The 18,991-nt window shown below is 37.5% G+C and overlaps 1 protein-coding gene across 1 annotated transcript; it reads left to right on the top strand.

The window, feature by feature from the left end:
- Positions 1-5,068: 5,068 nt before the first annotated feature.
- On the top strand, positions 5,069-17,784 carry LOC107096198 (zinc transporter ZIP4-like). The gene is made up of 7 exons (XM_015392752.1): positions 5,069-5,581; positions 11,449-11,772; positions 13,974-14,172; positions 15,911-16,062; positions 16,659-16,833; positions 17,030-17,202; positions 17,392-17,784. Exons 1-7 carry the CDS (start codon positions 5,381-5,383, stop codon positions 17,782-17,784), a joined length of 1,617 nt encoding a protein of 538 aa, XP_015248238.1. The 5' UTR covers positions 5,069-5,380.
- The last annotated feature ends 1,207 nt before the right edge of the window (positions 17,785-18,991 follow it).

The raw sequence follows: 18,991 nt of genomic DNA, 5'->3' as shown, positions 1-18,991 counted from the left end.
TTTTCACGTGTGACACATGAAAATCTCTACACATTCATATGTTTTTTGTGTTTGATCACAAAAAATTATTGCATTGTTACTTTGGCTAGTAACTATTTACTTTGATTGAGAAGTAACTGAGGTACTGATTAACTTATTTTGTGAAGTAACTAGTAATTATAACTAGTTAATTTTTTTAAGTAACTTTTCTAACACTAGTAACTAACATCTGTGTTTATATAACATTGTCCACACTATAGCACTGAATGGTTTCTCAATAATAAACCCTGGATCACCAGTTATCTGAAGGAACTGCAAAAAATAGCCCCAGGAAGGGAGATAGCGTATCATTGAGGAGTATACAGAACCAACTTAAGGTCAAGCAAAAAGAAAACAAGGAGGAAAGCAGGAAAACTAGCTAGCTGACAAACAGACCACAGTTTGTCAGACTGAAGGGTCAACTCTCCCTTCAGCAGTACTGGAGTACCACAGGGGACAGTACCCTCACCAATACTTTTTACTCTGTACACCTCTGACTTCCAATACAAGACATTCATCTGCTGAAGCACTTGAATGACTGCAGTTATTGGGTGCCTCAGAGATGGCAAGAAACTGAACACAGGGAGCTGATGAACCACTTTGTGGCAAGGAGTCAAGTCAATCATCCAATCCTGAATGTAAAAAAAAAAATAATAATAAGGTGGTGGTTTATTTAAAAAGGAACAAGCTGCAACCTATTAACGTCATGATAGTAGAAAGGGAGGTGGTGGAGGAGAATAAATACTTTGGTGTTCACCATAACAATTAACTCAAGCTGGGACTATATAGTGGACTTTATAGCAAAATCAGAACTTATCGTTCGGACAAATACGCAGAATGCAATTAATTTATAGCCTTATAAGTTCATGTACATCAATTTTAATGAACAAGGTTGTCCGAAGTACTCATACCATCATGCGAAAAGTATCTGGTGTGCACGTGAAACTAACTGGTGTGCTCGCAAAAGTTTTCAACTTTTTTTCTCTTCAGCGTCCCTTTAGGGGCTCAGTAGATTCTGAATGACAAATTAAAACAGTTTTTATACAGATCTTTTCAGAAGAACCTGAATGTACCTATGTTTCTGACGTTCTGTGTAATTTGCCTAAATAAAGGCTTCACTGCACATACAATATACCTCGACTGCATCAATTATTTTCTATTTCTATATATTATGATCACACATTTAAAGGGAGATGAGTATGCTGATCTGTTCTATCATACATTTTTTTGTTTGGATTTACAATTTAAGTTGTCCTGTTATGTAATTAATTATTACATTTGCTGTAGTTTAGAGCTAAATGAATGAAATAAAACCATGAATGCACTTTTTTTTAATACTTCCTTTCTTTTTTATACAAGAGCATTGGAATTTTTTTATTCTTTTGTTTTTATAGAAAGTTTAACAAAAGCATAATGCATTTATTTTTCCTTATGCAGTTATGAAGATAAAATATTACTTTATTTTATTCCAAATATATCTCCTTTTTGCTGTATAATCTTGAGAATGTATTAGAAATGTCTGTTTTATTATAAAGAGCAGCTGCACCATCTTGTGGCCGATGCCACAGCATGCAGAGCCAGTATTATAAAGGTTCTTTATGAATTGCCTTTTTGTCTGTTTAGTTTTGTCAAATATACCCTAAATATATTTATATACATCTGACGATTAGCACAAAAAGCTCAAAGTAAAAGCCACAGACAATAAATGTGTTTTTAGAACAGTCTTAAGTAATGATCATAATGATATTGATAACAATGAATACACATGTTCACTTTGGTTATATATCCTCTTGCATATCTCACCTTAATCACATGCTTATCTATCCATCAACAAGCTTCAGGCTGGATATTTGACAACTCTGTGTTTTATCTGACAAGCTTTTGATTAGAGTTGAAGAATTGTACCCTGACTCAGTGTGTGGACTGAATCAAATAAGCACAAAAATGTTTAAAAGCACGACTCATCTGGACTTTATCCACTATTCTTCTTTCCATTGTGGCCAAAAAGCTCAATCCACGTTTTATTTGACAATAAAGCTTTCTCCAAAGGGCATTTGCCTTTTCAAATTTGGGCAGCTTTGAGTTCTCGTTAAGAATGAAGGTGTAGGTTTTTGAGCAGGTGCAGCTTATTGGTTGGCACCCTATAAGTTTACTATATTAAACTCACTTATCTGCAGACGATAATACTGGTGATTCAGCAGCTTCTAGTACATGACAGGTGAAAAAAGTAGGTAATGTACTGGTGATCAGTTTTCTTCCATGTTTGGGTCTGCTTCCATACCTTGACAAGGTAGTAACACGTCTACAAAGCTTGTGTTTAGTACAATAGTTTGGTCTGATGACTGTAAAAGAGCTGTTTGGAACATACAATGTTCTGTAATCTATTGATCTTCTTTGTAGATCTTTCATGGATTCCTCACACTCTAGTTTTTTCTGATAAGAAGCCAATTAACACACACAAAAAAATCCTCTAAAATAATAAATGTTGACATGGACAAACTGCCAGTTGTAGTTTATAATGATCACCAACTAGAGGTCAAACCTTAAAATATATTTCACTTACTAAAAGATATATGCCATATTAGACTAGTTCTCATTTTCAAAAACCATTGCATTTGTATGTCTTTTAATAATGACAGACCCTTATCGTGACACTTTTTGAGAGTCAGGAAGAAAAAGAACATAAATAAAACAAAGTTGGGTTCTCAGACAAACTGTTCTTCATATGCCACTGGAGAAGTCCTTGATGTACGTACTTGTTTAAAACAACTAATCTCCAAAAGTGATAAGTGAATCCTTTGTTGAATCGACAAGCCTTGGAAAAACTGTCACGCTACTGATAAAAAGTGTCTTCCAAAACAAACATAAAATAATATGTTACACAGAAATATAGCAGATTTTTTTGCGTGTTTTAACTAAAAAAATGTTACTTCTAAATCAATTCCCAGAATCTTCTCTGGTTTTAGTAGGTCTGAAATCTGACTTTTTACATTAATTCCTCTAAAGTGGCTCCTCCTTTGGCCATAATGCTGTAGATATTTTGAGACACAGGCTCAGTTTGAGTTGAGCACATCGTTTAGGGTATTTAAGCCAAAGTGAAATGTGTTTGCATTCACCATGCTAAGTGCTCTCCAAATAATGCTGGTATTAAGAAGGGAGGTAGGAAAAGGAGGCTGGAGGCTTCAGGATGATAGTTCATTTAGCATAGGGACCTCCAAACAATCCCATCTGCTGCTCAGGAGCTACACGTATTCCCACAATCTTTTGTGTGGCAGGAAGTGCTGGTACAGCCCACCTCACAAGACAGATCTACATCATTTAACACACCTTTCAAGTTCCTGGAGAATTTCCTATAGTGGAAATGTGATTACAAAGCTGTTGAGACTACAGTGAACCACAATGAGACAAACATAAAAGAAGACATGGAGCAGAGGGGATTTTTTTCCATGAGGGGCCGATCAACTTACTTCAAGTGTAAAATAAGGTCTCACTCCCAAAAGGTTAGCTTATACTTCCAGTTCATAGCTCCTATACCTTTTGTGGCTTCAACAGTAAGAACACTATCTAGGAAGGAAAGGAACTCTGGACTGCTGTGCTGAATCCAGACAGCACTTCGCCTTGTGGACTTCCCTTTGTGAAGGACAAGCCCATGAGTGACAGTGGTCGAAATGGGACTGCAGCCTTACGGAAGAGAACTACTAAGATTTAAAGTTACACAAATGAAACAAACAGCAGAAAATATCGGATATGAAACCAAAAACAAATGAAGATGGGGACATTAGCATGTGTCTCACACAGTATGTCACCAAGATCATGTTTTTTTTTTTCATTTTAATCTGTGAGGTGGGCTGTGTTCCTATACAGTCTGTCACGCAAACAGATTGTGGGTAACCTTTAATTTCTAAGCAGCATCTAGAGCGGAGGTCTTCAACAGGGGGTCCATGACACCTAGGGCATCCGCAGAGGTACTACATGGGGGTCGCGAAAGTTTTGGTTGATTGGACTTTTTTTTAATATTCCCACCTACAATTTTTTCCACTAATTGAAATGTCTTTAAATACTCATTAAAATGAATTCAACACACTGTAGTAAAAAGATAAATGGAGGCAGAAGATGTCTTTCAGTCATCAATGCACACATTCAGCCACACACAGGAGCTCTTAAAAGCCGGGCACCATTTCATTCACAAGACCTGTCCATTCAACAAGGAATCAGAATCAGAAATACGTTAATAATCCCAGAGAGAAATAAATTTTGTTACATTACTCCATATGTAATAGAGTGACTATAGGACCAGTTTGATATAACAGTTTCATACAATATATATAATTAGGGGGTCCCCGCTCCATCTCGCCATCAGTTTGGGGGTCCTTGGCCTGGAAAACATTAAAGACCCCTGATCTAGGGACATCAGAAGGCCCCTATGCTAACTGCAGTAGTGCTAGGAAGTATAGTGCGTCGTTGTCCTAGCTCCCTCCTAACTGCCAGCACTATTCGGATAGTGCTTATTGCAGAGAATGCGAAGGCACTTCACTGAGTCTTTGGTGTCCCTACTAATTTGAGATATTTGGATCATGATGCAACAATAAAACACCCCTGGAAATTACCCCCTGGTGTAAAACATGCACCAATGGATGAGCTCCAAGGGAAAATTTCTGATGACCAAAAATAACATGTTGTCTTCAAAATGACAAAGACCTTTGTCTAGATGTTCTTTAGTAATTACAAAAAAGTAGAGCTTTTGGAAAGATGAATCCCATTACAATGATAAAAAATGAATATTCATTGAAAAAAATTATTTACAATAACCTGGTGGTAATGTTATGGTGTCATATCTTTTTACCCATCTTTTCCTTCCCTCCCTCTTTCTGGTAACAACTAAAAAAATGGCTCCTCACAAACGTAGGATGGCAGCAGCTACCTGCAGATGTCACACAACCATTTCTTTAGCTTTTGGTAGCAACTGCTTATTCACCCAGGAAGAAGTCACCACTTTCAACTGGTCATAAAAAAAAAAAAATGTCTTTAGCTTTCACTCAGGTGTTTCCGGTCTTCGTTTCCTTTGGTCATATCCTTTTTACTCCATTTTTGCCCTTAAAAGAGAGACAAATATATTTCCCAAACATATATTATTCCGCAAAGTAAGTGCACACCTGTAACAAACAGTCATTTTCTATGGCCTTAAAGTAGAAGGTGAGGTAAGCCCAAGCCACGTGTCAGCCAATCACAATCCAGGATCCAGATCCGGTGAGACTATGGAGGTGTTTCAGGAGTATATCTACGAGCTGATTCTCCACACAGCTCAATATGTTCCAACTGTAGCAGGTTTTAACTTAGATCCCTGGCCGAAGAAAGTTTTAAGATGAAGCCGTTGGTCCTGCTGCTCTTTTCCATTTGCTGTTTTCCGGATTCGGTTGGTTCCGCTTCGCCTGTGGAAGACGCGTATAACGTGGTGATCAGCGTCGTTGCTCCGGGGCAGCGCTTTCTGACCGGGGAGTCCCTTCGCTCCCTTTTTAATACCCTGCAGGATCGTGTGCAGTGCGGCGAGGTGCCGTGTGAAAAGGTAGGTTTTATTAGGCCTAACCTGGAAGCCAGGTCACACAGACGCAGGAAAGGAAGCGTTGGTCGGATGGAGGAAGGTCGAGGTTCAGATAGTAACCAGGTGTGCCTGTTCACACTGAGGAAATACTGATTTTTCTAATTAAATACCAGAATATTGGTCATAATATGTTGATTTGGTTTTAAATATCTTAATTAATAAAATTTTAAACAAGAATTGTTAAAGCTTTGCTCTGGATTGGCTCCAATCAAAGCAAAGCTGGGTTATTCTTTTGTTGTTGTTAAAACAAAAAAAATACACAAATATTGAATCACTGCCAAATACTGGAAGATGAATTTTTCTTTTTTTTTTTTTTTTTTTTACAATATTACGGAAAAAAATAAATAACAACAGACTTTATAACGAGAAATTTGAATATAACAAAGACAAAAAGATTAAATTTAGGAATAGAAATACAAAAAAAATCTCAATATAATTGATTTAAGAAATAACAAAGACAATTCTTATTTTGGTAAGGATTTCTTTTACTGCTTTTTAAAGGAGTCCAGGATCTCATGACAAAATGAACAAAAAAAAATGTAGTTTCATTATAAGAAAATCATCAAGTAAATTAAAAAACGTGTTTTGTTGTTAATGTGCTTAAAGAAAATAACCAAGGTTTTCTAAGTGGTCCTTAAACCTTTCAGCTTCAGACACGGAAATTGATAGTGGAAAAGGCCCAAGTTGTTGGTTTACCACTGAGTCTACACCGTTTGACCTTCAGCTCTGGTGCCAACTGTGTTTTTTTTTTTTAGGCTCCTGTTGACCTTAGTACATTTCAAAAACAATTATAAAGAGTTTTTCAGCATTTCAAAACAATAAATATGCTCAGTAAAAGCTTTTTCTTCCCCCCTATGTGGTTTTATACAACCATCTGCATATAACTCAAGATAAAAGTATTAGATACAGTGCTTGTTGGTTTCATCAGATTTGCTGTTGACATTTTATTTAGTTTTTATCTTTGTTTAGGTTCATTAAATATGTTTCATTCTAGATGGGCTTGGTCTCTTTAAGGAAAATTAGATATTTAAAAATAGTCATCTTTCTTTAAAATATTTTTTCATTTATTCCATTAAAGAAATAGATTTTATATTGTGTATTCATGGAACCGGGCAGTCGAAGGATCATATAGGACCTCTGTTAAGTAATTTTAATAGGAGCGAGAAGCTCGCTGACACCTGTTCAAAGAAAAAAATATATATTTTTTCCACACACACACACACATATATATATATATATATATATATATATATATATATATATATATATATATATATATATATATATATATATATATTCTAAATCATAAATATGCTTGACCAACATCACTTTTGTCATTCAGTTTGTTTTGTGAGGAGCGTCTCAGGACCCTACGCTAGTTGATTTGTGCTCATTAGTTGAGCCTGGACCGCTACTTTGGGAACCACCCTGCTTAATAAATGCTTTGATTAGTGAATACATTATAATTTAATTCACAGGGTATCAAGAGAAAAGTGATTAACAAATAAAAAACTGCATTTAAGAAACACTGGTAAAAAGGTTGTTGCTTTTTTTTTTTAAGGGTTCAAATATTTATTTTTCATTGACTTGAAACACTAACACAATGATTGAAGTATAACACTGCTTTGTTATTGGACTCTAAATCACCCTGTTGTTTTTTATCCTTAAGTGAAAAGACATTGTTAATTATATTTGTAAAAATGCAGCAACCCATCCATCTATAAAGGTTAAGAACTAATCTCCAAAAATCCTAATTATCAAATGAGCATCAACAAGTTGAAAACATTTAAAACTATTTTATCTCTCCAACATGCACCTCCTGAGGCCAGGGTGTAAATTTCCTGATGTCATTTTTTGTTGTAATGTTACAGTTCATCATGTCAACATGGTTTAGGTTAGGAGAGTTGGATCTGATTTACAAAAAATAACAAACATTTTTGAAAACTCCATGAAGAGAAATGGGTAGTTGCAGATAGTTGAAACCAAAATTCTGTCTTTCAATATTCTTTGCTAGTCACATATTAGTTGGGTTACAGTACTTAATATCTGAAAAGGGTGTTTTTCCATAGGCTGTTCTGTTGCGGGGAAACTTAATAACATGTTCTGAAACAAAAGTTTTTCTGCGATGTCTCCATCTTTATCACAATCATTCCATATCCCTTGTTACAAGTCAAATGTTTTTCCAAAGCCAATGTACAATTGAATGTTAAATACCAAGTAATGTGGTGAAATGGATTTCTTTTCTTTTTTCTGTTTTATTGAGTTGACAAATAAATAATATGCACACCAAACTATTTATGTGCCCATGTATAGAAATTGTATTTTATTCATTATTAGGCAAATTCTGAGTAACCATTTTGAGTCCTCCTTTTTCTCAAAACATGCAATCTGTATTCTTTTGAAGCTGTGAGGCACGGTAGTTGGGGAGTGGTGATTTGGGCTTGCCTTTTACCACCAATATATTTTAAGTTTCTAAAGATGACCAGGACCCCAAGTGTATAGCAAAGTATTCTAGAGTACTGATCTATGTTCTTCTGCAAATACCGTACACAAAAGAATGATGTAAAAAAAAAAAGAAAGAGAATTAAAGTGTTGTAATATTCCAGTCAAAGTCCAGACATGAAGGACAAGCAGAAAGGAAAGCTGTTAAGCCTCACTGAAGTGAAGTAATGTTGAAATCCCCCCCAAAGATAGGAGATACTGATAAGCTCACACGGAAGGCTATTATTTCAAGTTAGTTATTGCTGCTAAAGTTAGAATTGCTAGCTGCTGAATTATTGCACTTGTTTTTTTTTACACTCTGCTTTCACATTGTGCTTCACTGCATTGGCTATGGCCGACTAAACTGTGTTTTAAAATGCATCAGGGAAGGCTTTCCTATGCATTTATTTATTTTATCCCAAAGTTTAAATGGTTGTAGTTGCTAGTTAAATGTTTGATCTATATCTTGATATTCCCATTTTATTAGCAGCAATCTAATGAAACTACCTAATGTAAAAACAATTGAAATAAACATGGAAAAATACCAATATATTTGTCACACAGTAATTTAATCTCCTTGTTTTGCAAAAACCTTCAGAGCCACTGTCCAACACAAATTTAATAAAAAAATAATTGCCACTATTTAAAAGAAAAACACGTTTCATTTCAGCTATAGTAAAATTATTCAAACTGAGTTCTCCATTTAACTATACATTGGACAATGTTAAGTTCATAGAAAAATAATTAATTTTAATATTTGTTCTTGTTTCTTGTCCTTTTTGAAGGTTTTCCTTATTTTTCCATACTAATTTAGATCTTTTTCCCCCTATTTATTTTTAAACTCCTCCGGTATCTGATTTAGATACATTATCAGTAGGAACAAGATCCTTGAACTTCTTCGATGACAGCTATAAATTCAATAAAAATCAATGCAAAGTATGGATCAGTGGAAAAATACCCTGGGTGGCAGCGAGTGGACTAAAAAAAGAACTAATCAAATTCACAAGTACAGCTGGTTTTTTTTTCGTTTTTTTTCTGCAATTTCCATTCATTTCCTACAACATTTAGACTCAAGAAATGGTAGCTGAAGCCACAACCTTTCTCACTGATTTCCTTTAAAAATGGTTTTAAAAAAATGCATCGTCTGTTAAAAAACAACCAAAATTGCAGGTCATGCGAAATCCAACTTATAATATGTAACCACTGTCGTCAATTTAAAGGATCATCTCACCTAAATTGTAGGCTGTAATGATTGTTTGTCACCTCATCGTCTACTGCTGCTCAAATCACAACACGGTTGAGTGAAATTCAGTGTCTGCTGCTTGAACTTTGCTTCTTTTCCTTTTAGAATAGATCCATAGACTTTCCTAGTGACCTGATAAAATGAAGAGGGCAAGAGATATAGATGTTTTAAGACTAAGTTTGGGTACACTAAATATTGAAACATTATCTGAGGGGTCTATTTAAAATAAAGGAAACTAAAACAGATGACTAAAAGAGTATGATTCTTGTAAAAACTGCTATAAACATTTTATGCTCCCCCAAATAACTAAAAAATAAAAACCCTGTGCTACTCATCCCCTCCCATGCAGTTCTGGGTCTGAATAGAGGATTGTCAGAATTTTATGGTGTTCTTCGTTATATTACCCCCCCTATGTTTGCTACTTCTTATCTTAAAGCTGCCATTTCAAACGCAACAATAATGATGATTACAGCACCTTCCAGAATTTACAAACTGGTTCACGTTTTTGCGTTACGTGTCACATAACAGTCACCAACTTCAGCGGATAATCTTAAAATGGTTGGAAAACTACTAATGTGTTCATGTTCAGCACATTTTGACCTATTTTTTGGTTGGTAAATAAAGGATCAATGTTGTGTTTGCGTTGACCTTGAAATAAAATACTTCTGTTTTGTGGGTGCCTCAGAGGTTTTAATGAACAACAGCATCATGAATAAGAGCAAACACAAAATACAAGCAGTAAGGAAGTTAAGAGGAGCATTAGGTTGTAAAACCTTATCAGAGACTTTAAACATTTCTAAGAGTTTGGTTTGATCTACCGTCTTTAGCAGGAAAAGCCTTTAGTAGAGACCCATGTAAGAGGTTCATTATAACTCTGGAGAAGCTGCAGAGATCTTGTATATCTTGCATGTATGGTAGAGAGGAAAGAGGACAGCCAGAAGATCGCAAGCTTGGAAGAAGGTTTTCTAGTTGAGATCTTGCTCCACTTGCTCCACTCACAGAACTTTGTCGCTAAACTAAAACTGTATGTCATCCTAAACGCACCATTCCTCATCTATCCATCCATTTTCTTACGCGCTTACCCCAAGTGGGGTCGCGAGGTGCTGGTGCCTATCTCCAGCTGTCTACGGGCGAGAGACGGGGTACACTCTTGACAGGTCGCCAGTCCATCGCAGTGCAACAAAGAGACAAACAGGTCAAACAATCATTCACACTCACACCTAAGGGGACTTTAGAGAAGCCAATTAACCTAACAGTCATGTTTTTGGACTGTGGGAGGAAGCCGGAGTACCCAGAGAGAACCCACACATGCTCAGGGAGAACATGCAAACTCCATGCAGAAAGACCCCAGGCCCCAGAGCCTTCTTGCTGCAAGGCCCACTGCGTCACTGAGCCGCCCGCACCATCTCTCAATGGGGAAAAAATGCTGACGGCAGCATCACGCTAAAGTGATGTTTGTTATTTAGTGGGCAGTCTAAGAATTGATGTGACTATGAATCCATTACAAAGCAGTGCTGAAAATAAACGGCTGAAAGCCCTATTGTCAGAACAAAAGAGAAATGGTTTAAATCAAGGCATATTTGTTTTTAAATAGTCTTCAATGTCCAGATCCATATCCAACTGGAAATTGATATTCACAGGAACTCTCTATCCAGTGTGACTAAGATCGGAAAGAGGAACGTTGAGAATTGTCCGTGTCTGGGTGTGCAATGCTAATAGAGACGTACACTGAATGATTTGCAGCAGGAAATGCTGTAAAAGATGAGTCTCACCACGGTATAGCAAGATATTTGCACATTACACTTTTCATATTTTTATTTAAAGAGAATTGTAAGCATCATAGCATTATGCCCTACTGTGTTTTACATAGCTCATAAAATCCCAATTTTGATAGATAATCTTAAATAATTTTAATAGATGATCCTTTCAATAATAGTTTTGCAATACAATCTTAAAATGATTAAGGAAAATGTTAATAAGTTTCCAAAACACCATAGGGTCCTGTTTTATTCCACAGCAATGAAAATTAGCTGAATTCTGTCTTGTTCATGCAAGTTACTGATCTGACTTATGTCTTTTCTTCTGTTTTTGCCTCATATATATTCAGTGTGATCTGGCTGCTGCTGTTGATCAGCTCATCGGGAATCACTCCAGCCATGCGGAGGAAGCACATGAGAAAATCGAGGCAAACGAGACTGTCAGTGTGTCTCAGTTCCCAGCTCTTGCTGCAGGCAGCGTCCTCTATCTCATCTCGCCTGACTTGGTCTGTGCTGCGATTGGAGAGGGGAAATGGGCAGAGGAGAAGGAGCGTTTCCTTCACAAATATACCCATATGGACCACTACAAACACGCTCACAGTCACATAGGCATTATTGGACTTGAGAGTGTGATTCAGGATCTGCACAACCACTATGAGCCTTCAGATGATAAGGTAAGACTCTGTTAAATACCTTCAGTGTGCGTTAAAATCCAATAATATACGTTCAGCTTGGATACTGGTTTTAAAAGTTTGGTTTCAAGATCTAGCTGTGGGTGACATGATCTTAGATTTAGACACTTTGGCTTGTAGCATAATTTTGCTCCTGGTTTTGAGAGTATTAAGAGGTTCACTTTAATTAGCAATAATTTGGGCTTTGGCAGCTATATTTGATTTTTATCAGTTTTTGAAGTTTTGTCCTATAATAAACAAAAGTTTTTTTTAAAAAAGGAATATAGAGCAATTTAATAAGCTTACATAACAGTCTTTATCACCATGTAGTTAACATTTTCTCAAGAGTTCAGCTTTTATCTTTTACTGAAAGTATCAATAAAAGGGCATCTGTAATTTAAGAGTCCTTTTATTAGCTGACAGCATCAGCCAACGAGTCAAAGTTTACACGCCACCAGGTCAGCACAGCATTTTAACCTGTGCACCAGCGTAAGTCGGATCCCACCCTGCTCATATCTGGTGAGAACCACGTTACCCCATCAGTGCAATAAAAAAAGGGCCACTCATGATGGATTAAGTTTGCACCATATAGGTTAATATGCAAAAAAATAGCATGTCATGAAAGAGTTAAAGACCTTTTTTAATAGGCAAAAACTTTTGCCATCAGAAACGGAATTTCAGTTGTCCAGACTGAATCTGCAAAAACAAAGCTAAATATAGGTGAAAATTTCTTAAATTAAGTGTATTTACCCTTAATTTGGGTAGTTAAATAAGATGATTTGCCAATCTAAGGAGCATTTTTACTCTCAAAATAAGATAGTTGGATAATATGCACTTGAAATGGGACAATGCAATAGTGTTTTCTTATTTAAGGTAGAAATTGTCTCGTTTCATTGGCAAAGTGACTCACTTAACCCCTCAATTCAAGAAAAAATGCACTTATTGTAAGAAAAAAAATACTTATTTAGATTTCTATTTTGTCAGTGTACCTTTTAGGGAAGTTGTATTGTTGCAGGATTTGCGAAATTACAAACGCTTGAAAATCGTTGCCAGAAGCCAATAGATGCATCAGCCTTGAATGCAGAGATGTTTCCAACTGATTTACCTGTACCATTCATAACTGTAGACTCAGCTCTTCACTCTGTTTTATTTGGAAAACCAATTTAGCAAGATTTTGATTTATTAATTTCCTCCAGTAGTTGTGAAACAAATCAAGAATGTGATACATTCTTGTGGCAGATGCCACTTGGTGATTTACCCAATCAGCTCAAAGAATTGTACTGGATGTCCCTCCTTTTTGCAATTGCTTTCCACTGGAGCACATTTACACATATTACGATGGTTTTTGCCAGGGTAAATCTATATATGCAAAAAAGAAATTTATGTATTAGTCTAAAGGTAGATTGAACTAAATTGAAAATGTATGTAACAATGTAAAACTGAAGAAAAACTGTGTTTAAGCATTTTAAACTAAATTAATTTGCTTTGAAACAAAACAATTCAGTAAGACTAATTTTACCTCCAGTTTAGAATTCAATTGAAATTCTGACTGCTGGAAAAATACCAGAGTTATTTGATGTAGATTGAGGTTGTGCATATTTTAGCTTCCTATTTTAGAAAGTAAGTCACTTTTAACAACATTGAATATTTCTAAGTATCTTTGACCATGTTCAGCATAGTCAATCACCTTATGCATGTTTTTCCTGCAAAATGTTAAGTGTTTAACCAACCCTCGCTTTGCCTGCTGCATTGCAACCATTTTTAGACCATTCAAAACAAAAATTAAAAACTATTTCTATGTTTCCGGTTTCTCAAATGGCTATCAGCATTTTTTAAGGCAGAGATCATTTTTAATCCTCTACTCATCTGTTAGATTTATGTTCCAAAATTGCTTTAATATGAGGCCATGAGATCAGGTTTGCACCAGTAACAATAATCACAGTGATCTGGTGGCTTTCTCACACCAAAATCATTAAGTGAAAAGTAAGAAAGTAAGACAGAAAACATGTTAAATGCTAATGTGAAGAGTTTCTTTTTGTGTTGACATTGTGTTTTTGCATCATGTCCAATAAGTTTGAATTTGATACGTTAATATCCCTAAAGTTAATTAGTTATGATTAAAGGTTTTCGTAATAGCTTAAAGTGACAAGAAGATTGCAGGAAAATGTTTTGATTATTGCTTTTCTTCATTTTTCTTACTTTAGAACTGTGTAACAGCTAGTGGCATCATGATGGAGGTTGACCCAGCGTCATCAGATCAGATACAGGAAGTAGGTGCAGTTTTGGGGCGTGTATTGTACCACGCCCTCCTTGGTCATTGCTTTGGTCAGCCCCTACCAGAGGAGAGCTTTTTCCTGGATTTTGTCATGACTCAACTTGGTTCAGAAAATTTCACTGTTCATGGTAAGTAACCAGTGATTGTATCCATGCAGAATCTGTCTGAAAAAACAATTCATCCACTCTTACCAGGGATGGACTGGGACAGAAAAATCGGCCCTGGCATTTTGGACTAGACTGGCTCACCACATTTTTGAGAGAGAGAGAGAGAGAAAAGTCACAGTCAATCACACAAATTGTGCTACTCACACACCTCCAATCAGACATCCCAGTAATAAATGAGCTTGTGTCAGTAGTCTTTCCAAATTCAATACATACAACTGTGTATGTATGTATGTAAAACAAAATAAAGCATGACATTTCTCACGATATGTGAGCCACCTCCTGTTGGTTGCATTTTTAATGGTGAATACCTTTAGCACAACTGTATTTTTTGTGCTTTGTTGTGGGTGGTGATTAAAAAAGTTTTGTAAAAAGACAAGGATCAGGACAGACAAAGTAATCTATTTCCTCCTGCTCTCTGCTCTCATCTCTCTCGCCATGTCTCTCCTCAGCCGCACTGACATCATGTTCACTGCTCGGTTCGCCGTCGCCTCCACTACAACCACAGACATCCCAAGTTCCAAAAACTCATTTCAGGGAGATGCAATAACAATCTTATTGTACAATTTATTTATGATGTTTTATAATAATAAATAAGTGCCATAAAATATTTGCTCACATGCTTGCATTAATTATCTGTGCCCATGTTTTTATAATATAAATAATTGCCTAAAAGTTCATTTGGTGCCCTATTGTGCCCCTGTATAGTACTGGGTCAGCTGACGCCCCTGGCCGCACCGTGCGCCATACATGCACTCCATCATTCTTCACCCTCACTAGACATGGATACACTTTACTATATTCTCCTGTAAAATGAGGAGACTGTAAAAGAGTAAACTGAAACTTATTGGCTTATTTTTGTGACTGATCCAATCAGCTCTCTGTTCAACCAGTCGCCTGGAATGTTGGTTGAACAGAGCATTGCTTTGGACAGATACGCTGCACAGGTTTCACAAAGAAACCTCCTCCTCACACCCTGCTCTGTCTTGTTGTTGTCTGCGCAATCGCAATAGTTCTAATCCGCACATGATGCATGAATTGTTGTTTTGCCTGCTCGCTCTCACTGGCATTAAAAAAACACCACCTCCCATAGTCTAAAATCCAGGATAATTTATCCAACTCGATGGCATCCGTGAACAACTGTCGATATCAGGGAGTCTACTTGGGATGTCTGCACCACCAACATCATATTTTACATCAGACACCGGAGCAGATGAAGGGCCTGCTGTTGGGAACATGTCAGTCAGTTTGACACATTTCGCAGCGTCCGTTTGAAGAACTCGTTTCTTTTTTTCGCCCAGTTTCTCTGCGCCTCCCTTGCATTTGTTATCCATTACTATTGTGAACACCGCTGCACAAAGTTCCAATGGAGAGTGAAAGTATTTTTCTACTTTATGATTGGTCTAGTCCTTTAGACTGTCAGGGATGATAACCAATGGGCTGCAGTAGCCTGTGGTAAGGGCCGGATGATCGGAACAGACACTTGCGCTGCTGATTTTATTTTTCTTCATGCATTATGCAAATATAACGAGGCCGATATATAATGATAATAATACATATTATTAATATACATGTCGGGTCTGCCGGTCCAAACAGCACGTCGGCCCACTGGGCAAATGCCCGGTACGCCCGATTACCAGTCCATGCCTGGCTCTCACAACTTCAAATCAGTTTGTGCTCAGACGTTCTTTCTGGTTTGTAGATTTAGAGGTTCTCATGAAGAGCCTTAAAATTGGACCAGAGGAGGACCACGATCATGATCATGACCATATTGAAGATGCTAAAAATTATCAGAGGAAGCAGAGAGGACAAGTGCGTCATGTAGGAGATCAAACTAACAACACCTGGGATGAGGTATGTATGTAGAAAATATAATTTAGAAGTCCTCAATTGAAATAACACCATGTTGGTGCAACCTCAAGTACTGCAAAAAAAAATCATCAATCGCTCTCATGCATCATATAGTTGACTTTAGTGAAGGAAAAATAATGGTTTAATTCAGTAATCAAGTTTTCCAAACCAGCCACACTGGAGAGTTTGGAAGCACAAGCATCCAGTTTTAAAGTTATTTCCCAGTAGCCTTAGCAAATTGAAATCCTGCCTATGACTAAAACACTTCTAGGCTATTTTATTTACATTTTTGTAACTGATACCTTTTTTTTTTATTATTTTAAACCTGGTCATGTTCTAAAACATTTCATTTTGAGAAAGAGGTGAAAACAGAACAGCATAATTATCAGATAAAATATTTCCTACTAATGCAGTAACTTCCGGTGCTTTGTCCTGGAAGAATTGTATTTTTTCTAAATGTAACCTTTTAATTCAGGTCAATTTATATCATCTGCTCATCTCATTTCTAAGCACATACTGCATAACAAGCTAGCATGCTCAGGGAATACTGTAAAGAATGCACTATATAGATGATTGCTTCTCTTTTTCATTATTTCCAGCAATGTTTCACAGCTGAAGAATTGGTCCAGATCTATGGTCTGTCTGGGGAAAGTTCTGGAATGGGAAGATCTGGCTTTGCAAAGCTGAGTCCTGCATTGGTCCAGCAGATCCTGAGTGGATCATGCTCAAAGGTTATAGAACCAGCAACCTCCGATCAGCTCTCCAAAACTGAGAGTGAGTGTGACCATGTCTTTAAAGTTAAACTGGCAGATTTCAAGAGAGCTGCCATAGAAATGGCTACTGCTGTGATTGCATTATTGTAGTATTGCACTTCAATTTCTTTTTATCATGTAACCAAAAAAGACTATTTGATCATTTTGTAATTCTTATTATACCTGACCTCTTCTTTTTCCTGTTTTTCCTGCTGCAGAATACCTCTATGCGACCCTCGCCAATATTGTCATTACCCTCATGGCCATTTTAGGCGTTGCGATCCTACTGTGTACCTCGTGTACCAGTGTTTTCCAGATGTGTATCCAGTTCTGTATCAGCATGGCTGTGGGTTCTCTGACTGGGGATGCCCTGCTGCACCTCATACCATCGGTGGGTGATTTTAACCCTTGTAGAGTTGAAGTAAAATGAATTATATGAATATACAGCTTAGATACCATGTTAACTGGTAATTCAACATTGTAAATAATGCTTTTTCTTTTGCAAAGTATAACTTGAATTTATTTTTGGTTTATGGATCTTATAAAGACATTAAGGTTTAACCATTCTGTGGTCTTCTAGGTTCTGGGCCTACATGTTCACTCAGGGGACGATGACCACGATCACCAACATGAGGAAACCCCAGATTATACATATAAAATGCTAGCGGTGATTGGTGGGATCTACGCATTTTATCTGATGGAATCCATCTTCTCAATGATCACAAATGAAAGGAATAATCATCATGAGGTACGAGGAGACCCTGAAACTGAAAATTGTACTTTACTTCTTGGACCGAGTCACAGCGGCATCAGTCTCAGCAGACACTCCCAAACTTCCCTCTCCTCTGACACCTCAGCAATCTTGTCTGAGGGAAGCTCAAGGCAATACAGGGCAAGCCAAGAGACATGGTCCCTTCAGTGTGTCCTGGGGGCATTAAAAACAGATGTCCAAGCCACCTTAGCTGGCACCTGACATATTGATGTGATGGAGAAGTAATTCTATCCTCGCCTAGATGGTCAAGCTCCTCATCCTATCTCTAAGGGAGTTTCCTGCCACCTTGGTCAGGAAGCTAATTTTCAGCAGAGAGCCAGCAGACCCATCCACAAAAGAGCAGGGACAAAATCTATGCGTCCTCCAAAAAGACCCTCTCTGGCCCTTTGCTGCCGCTGGCAATGCAAACCCGGCTCCAGCTTAGCTGGTACAGCACCTCTAGTGAAAAAAAAACAGTCTTGTGGAAGAATGTCAGCCTTGAGAGCAAGATAACATCCACTAAGGTACTTGGGTTGGATTTCATCCCCTTTTTTCACCACCTTGGTGCCTTCATCCTGGGTGAGATAAAAGTTAATCTGAAGACAGATTGGTTGAGGAGATCATCAAAGGTCAGCAGTTCCCACTGGCCTAAAAATAGTGTTACTGCTTACCTCCTAAGGTGTCAGATGGTGTGCAATAGTCTTTCTCTGTGGTCTCTCCAAACTTCTCCCAAGCCTTGGTTTTTGTCTCTGCCACCGCCTGGATTAGGGGCTTCCTTACCTTCAATGAACTTGCCTCAGGAGCTCCACAAGACAACAAGACTCGATAGGGCTCCTTCAGATTGATGGAATATCTTATTGCTTACGTCCATCAATGGGTTTGGTGCCTGTTGTTACAACAGGCACTGTGGGCGTAAGGTCTGTGGTGCCTAAGGTGGCTGTATTAGCAATGGAAACACCACATATCCATGTTCCCAGCATCCCCCAAAATGTGAGAACAGCTCTTCTGGAGCTGAGAGTTGAATACATCCCTTCTCGAGTGGCTTGTTGAGTCTGTCCAGCTTCCTCATCTTCCAGCATATCCAGCTCTTTGCCCATCTTCAAATGAGTATCTAAAACATGCAGCTGAAGGTCAGAAGACACTTATGGTCAACCATGGTGTTCATTATGAACAATCAGTGGCTTGCAAAGAAACATCAATGTCCCCCCAGATCATCCCTCTTCAGGTGTCATTGTTGTTTCCCACATGGGCATTAAAGTACCCCAGGAAAATGATGGATTCCTCAAGAGGCGTGTTCTTTAGCCCCTGATGTTGCCATTTGGAGACCCTGGCAACAAAGCCTCTGGGATCATCTGAGCACTGAAACCCCGGCCACCACGTTAGGGTGGCAGTTCAAGGCGGGGGACATTTGTATTAAAAAAACTAAAAT

Source organism: Cyprinodon variegatus, unplaced genomic scaffold (genome assembly GCF_000732505.1).
Source record: "Cyprinodon variegatus isolate N-32 unplaced genomic scaffold, C_variegatus-1.0 Scaffold605, whole genome shotgun sequence".
Lineage (NCBI taxonomy): Eukaryota > Metazoa > Chordata > Actinopteri > Cyprinodontiformes > Cyprinodontidae > Cyprinodon > Cyprinodon variegatus.
This window is presented reverse-complemented; position numbering and strand designations above follow the sequence as displayed.

Bases quoted from the DNA above. Each gene is read 5' to 3' on its own strand.
- LOC107096198 (XM_015392752.1), top strand. From the start codon at position 5,381: ATGAAGCCGTTGGTCCTGCTGCTCTTTTCCATTTGCTGTTTTCCGGAT. The intron at 16,063-16,658 runs GTATGTATGTAG...CATTATTTCCAG, and splicing joins CTAACAACACCTGGGATGAG to CAATGTTTCACAGCTGAAGA. The intron at 17,203-17,391 runs GTGGGTGATTTT...GTGGTCTTCTAG, and splicing joins TGCTGCACCTCATACCATCG to GTTCTGGGCCTACATGTTCA.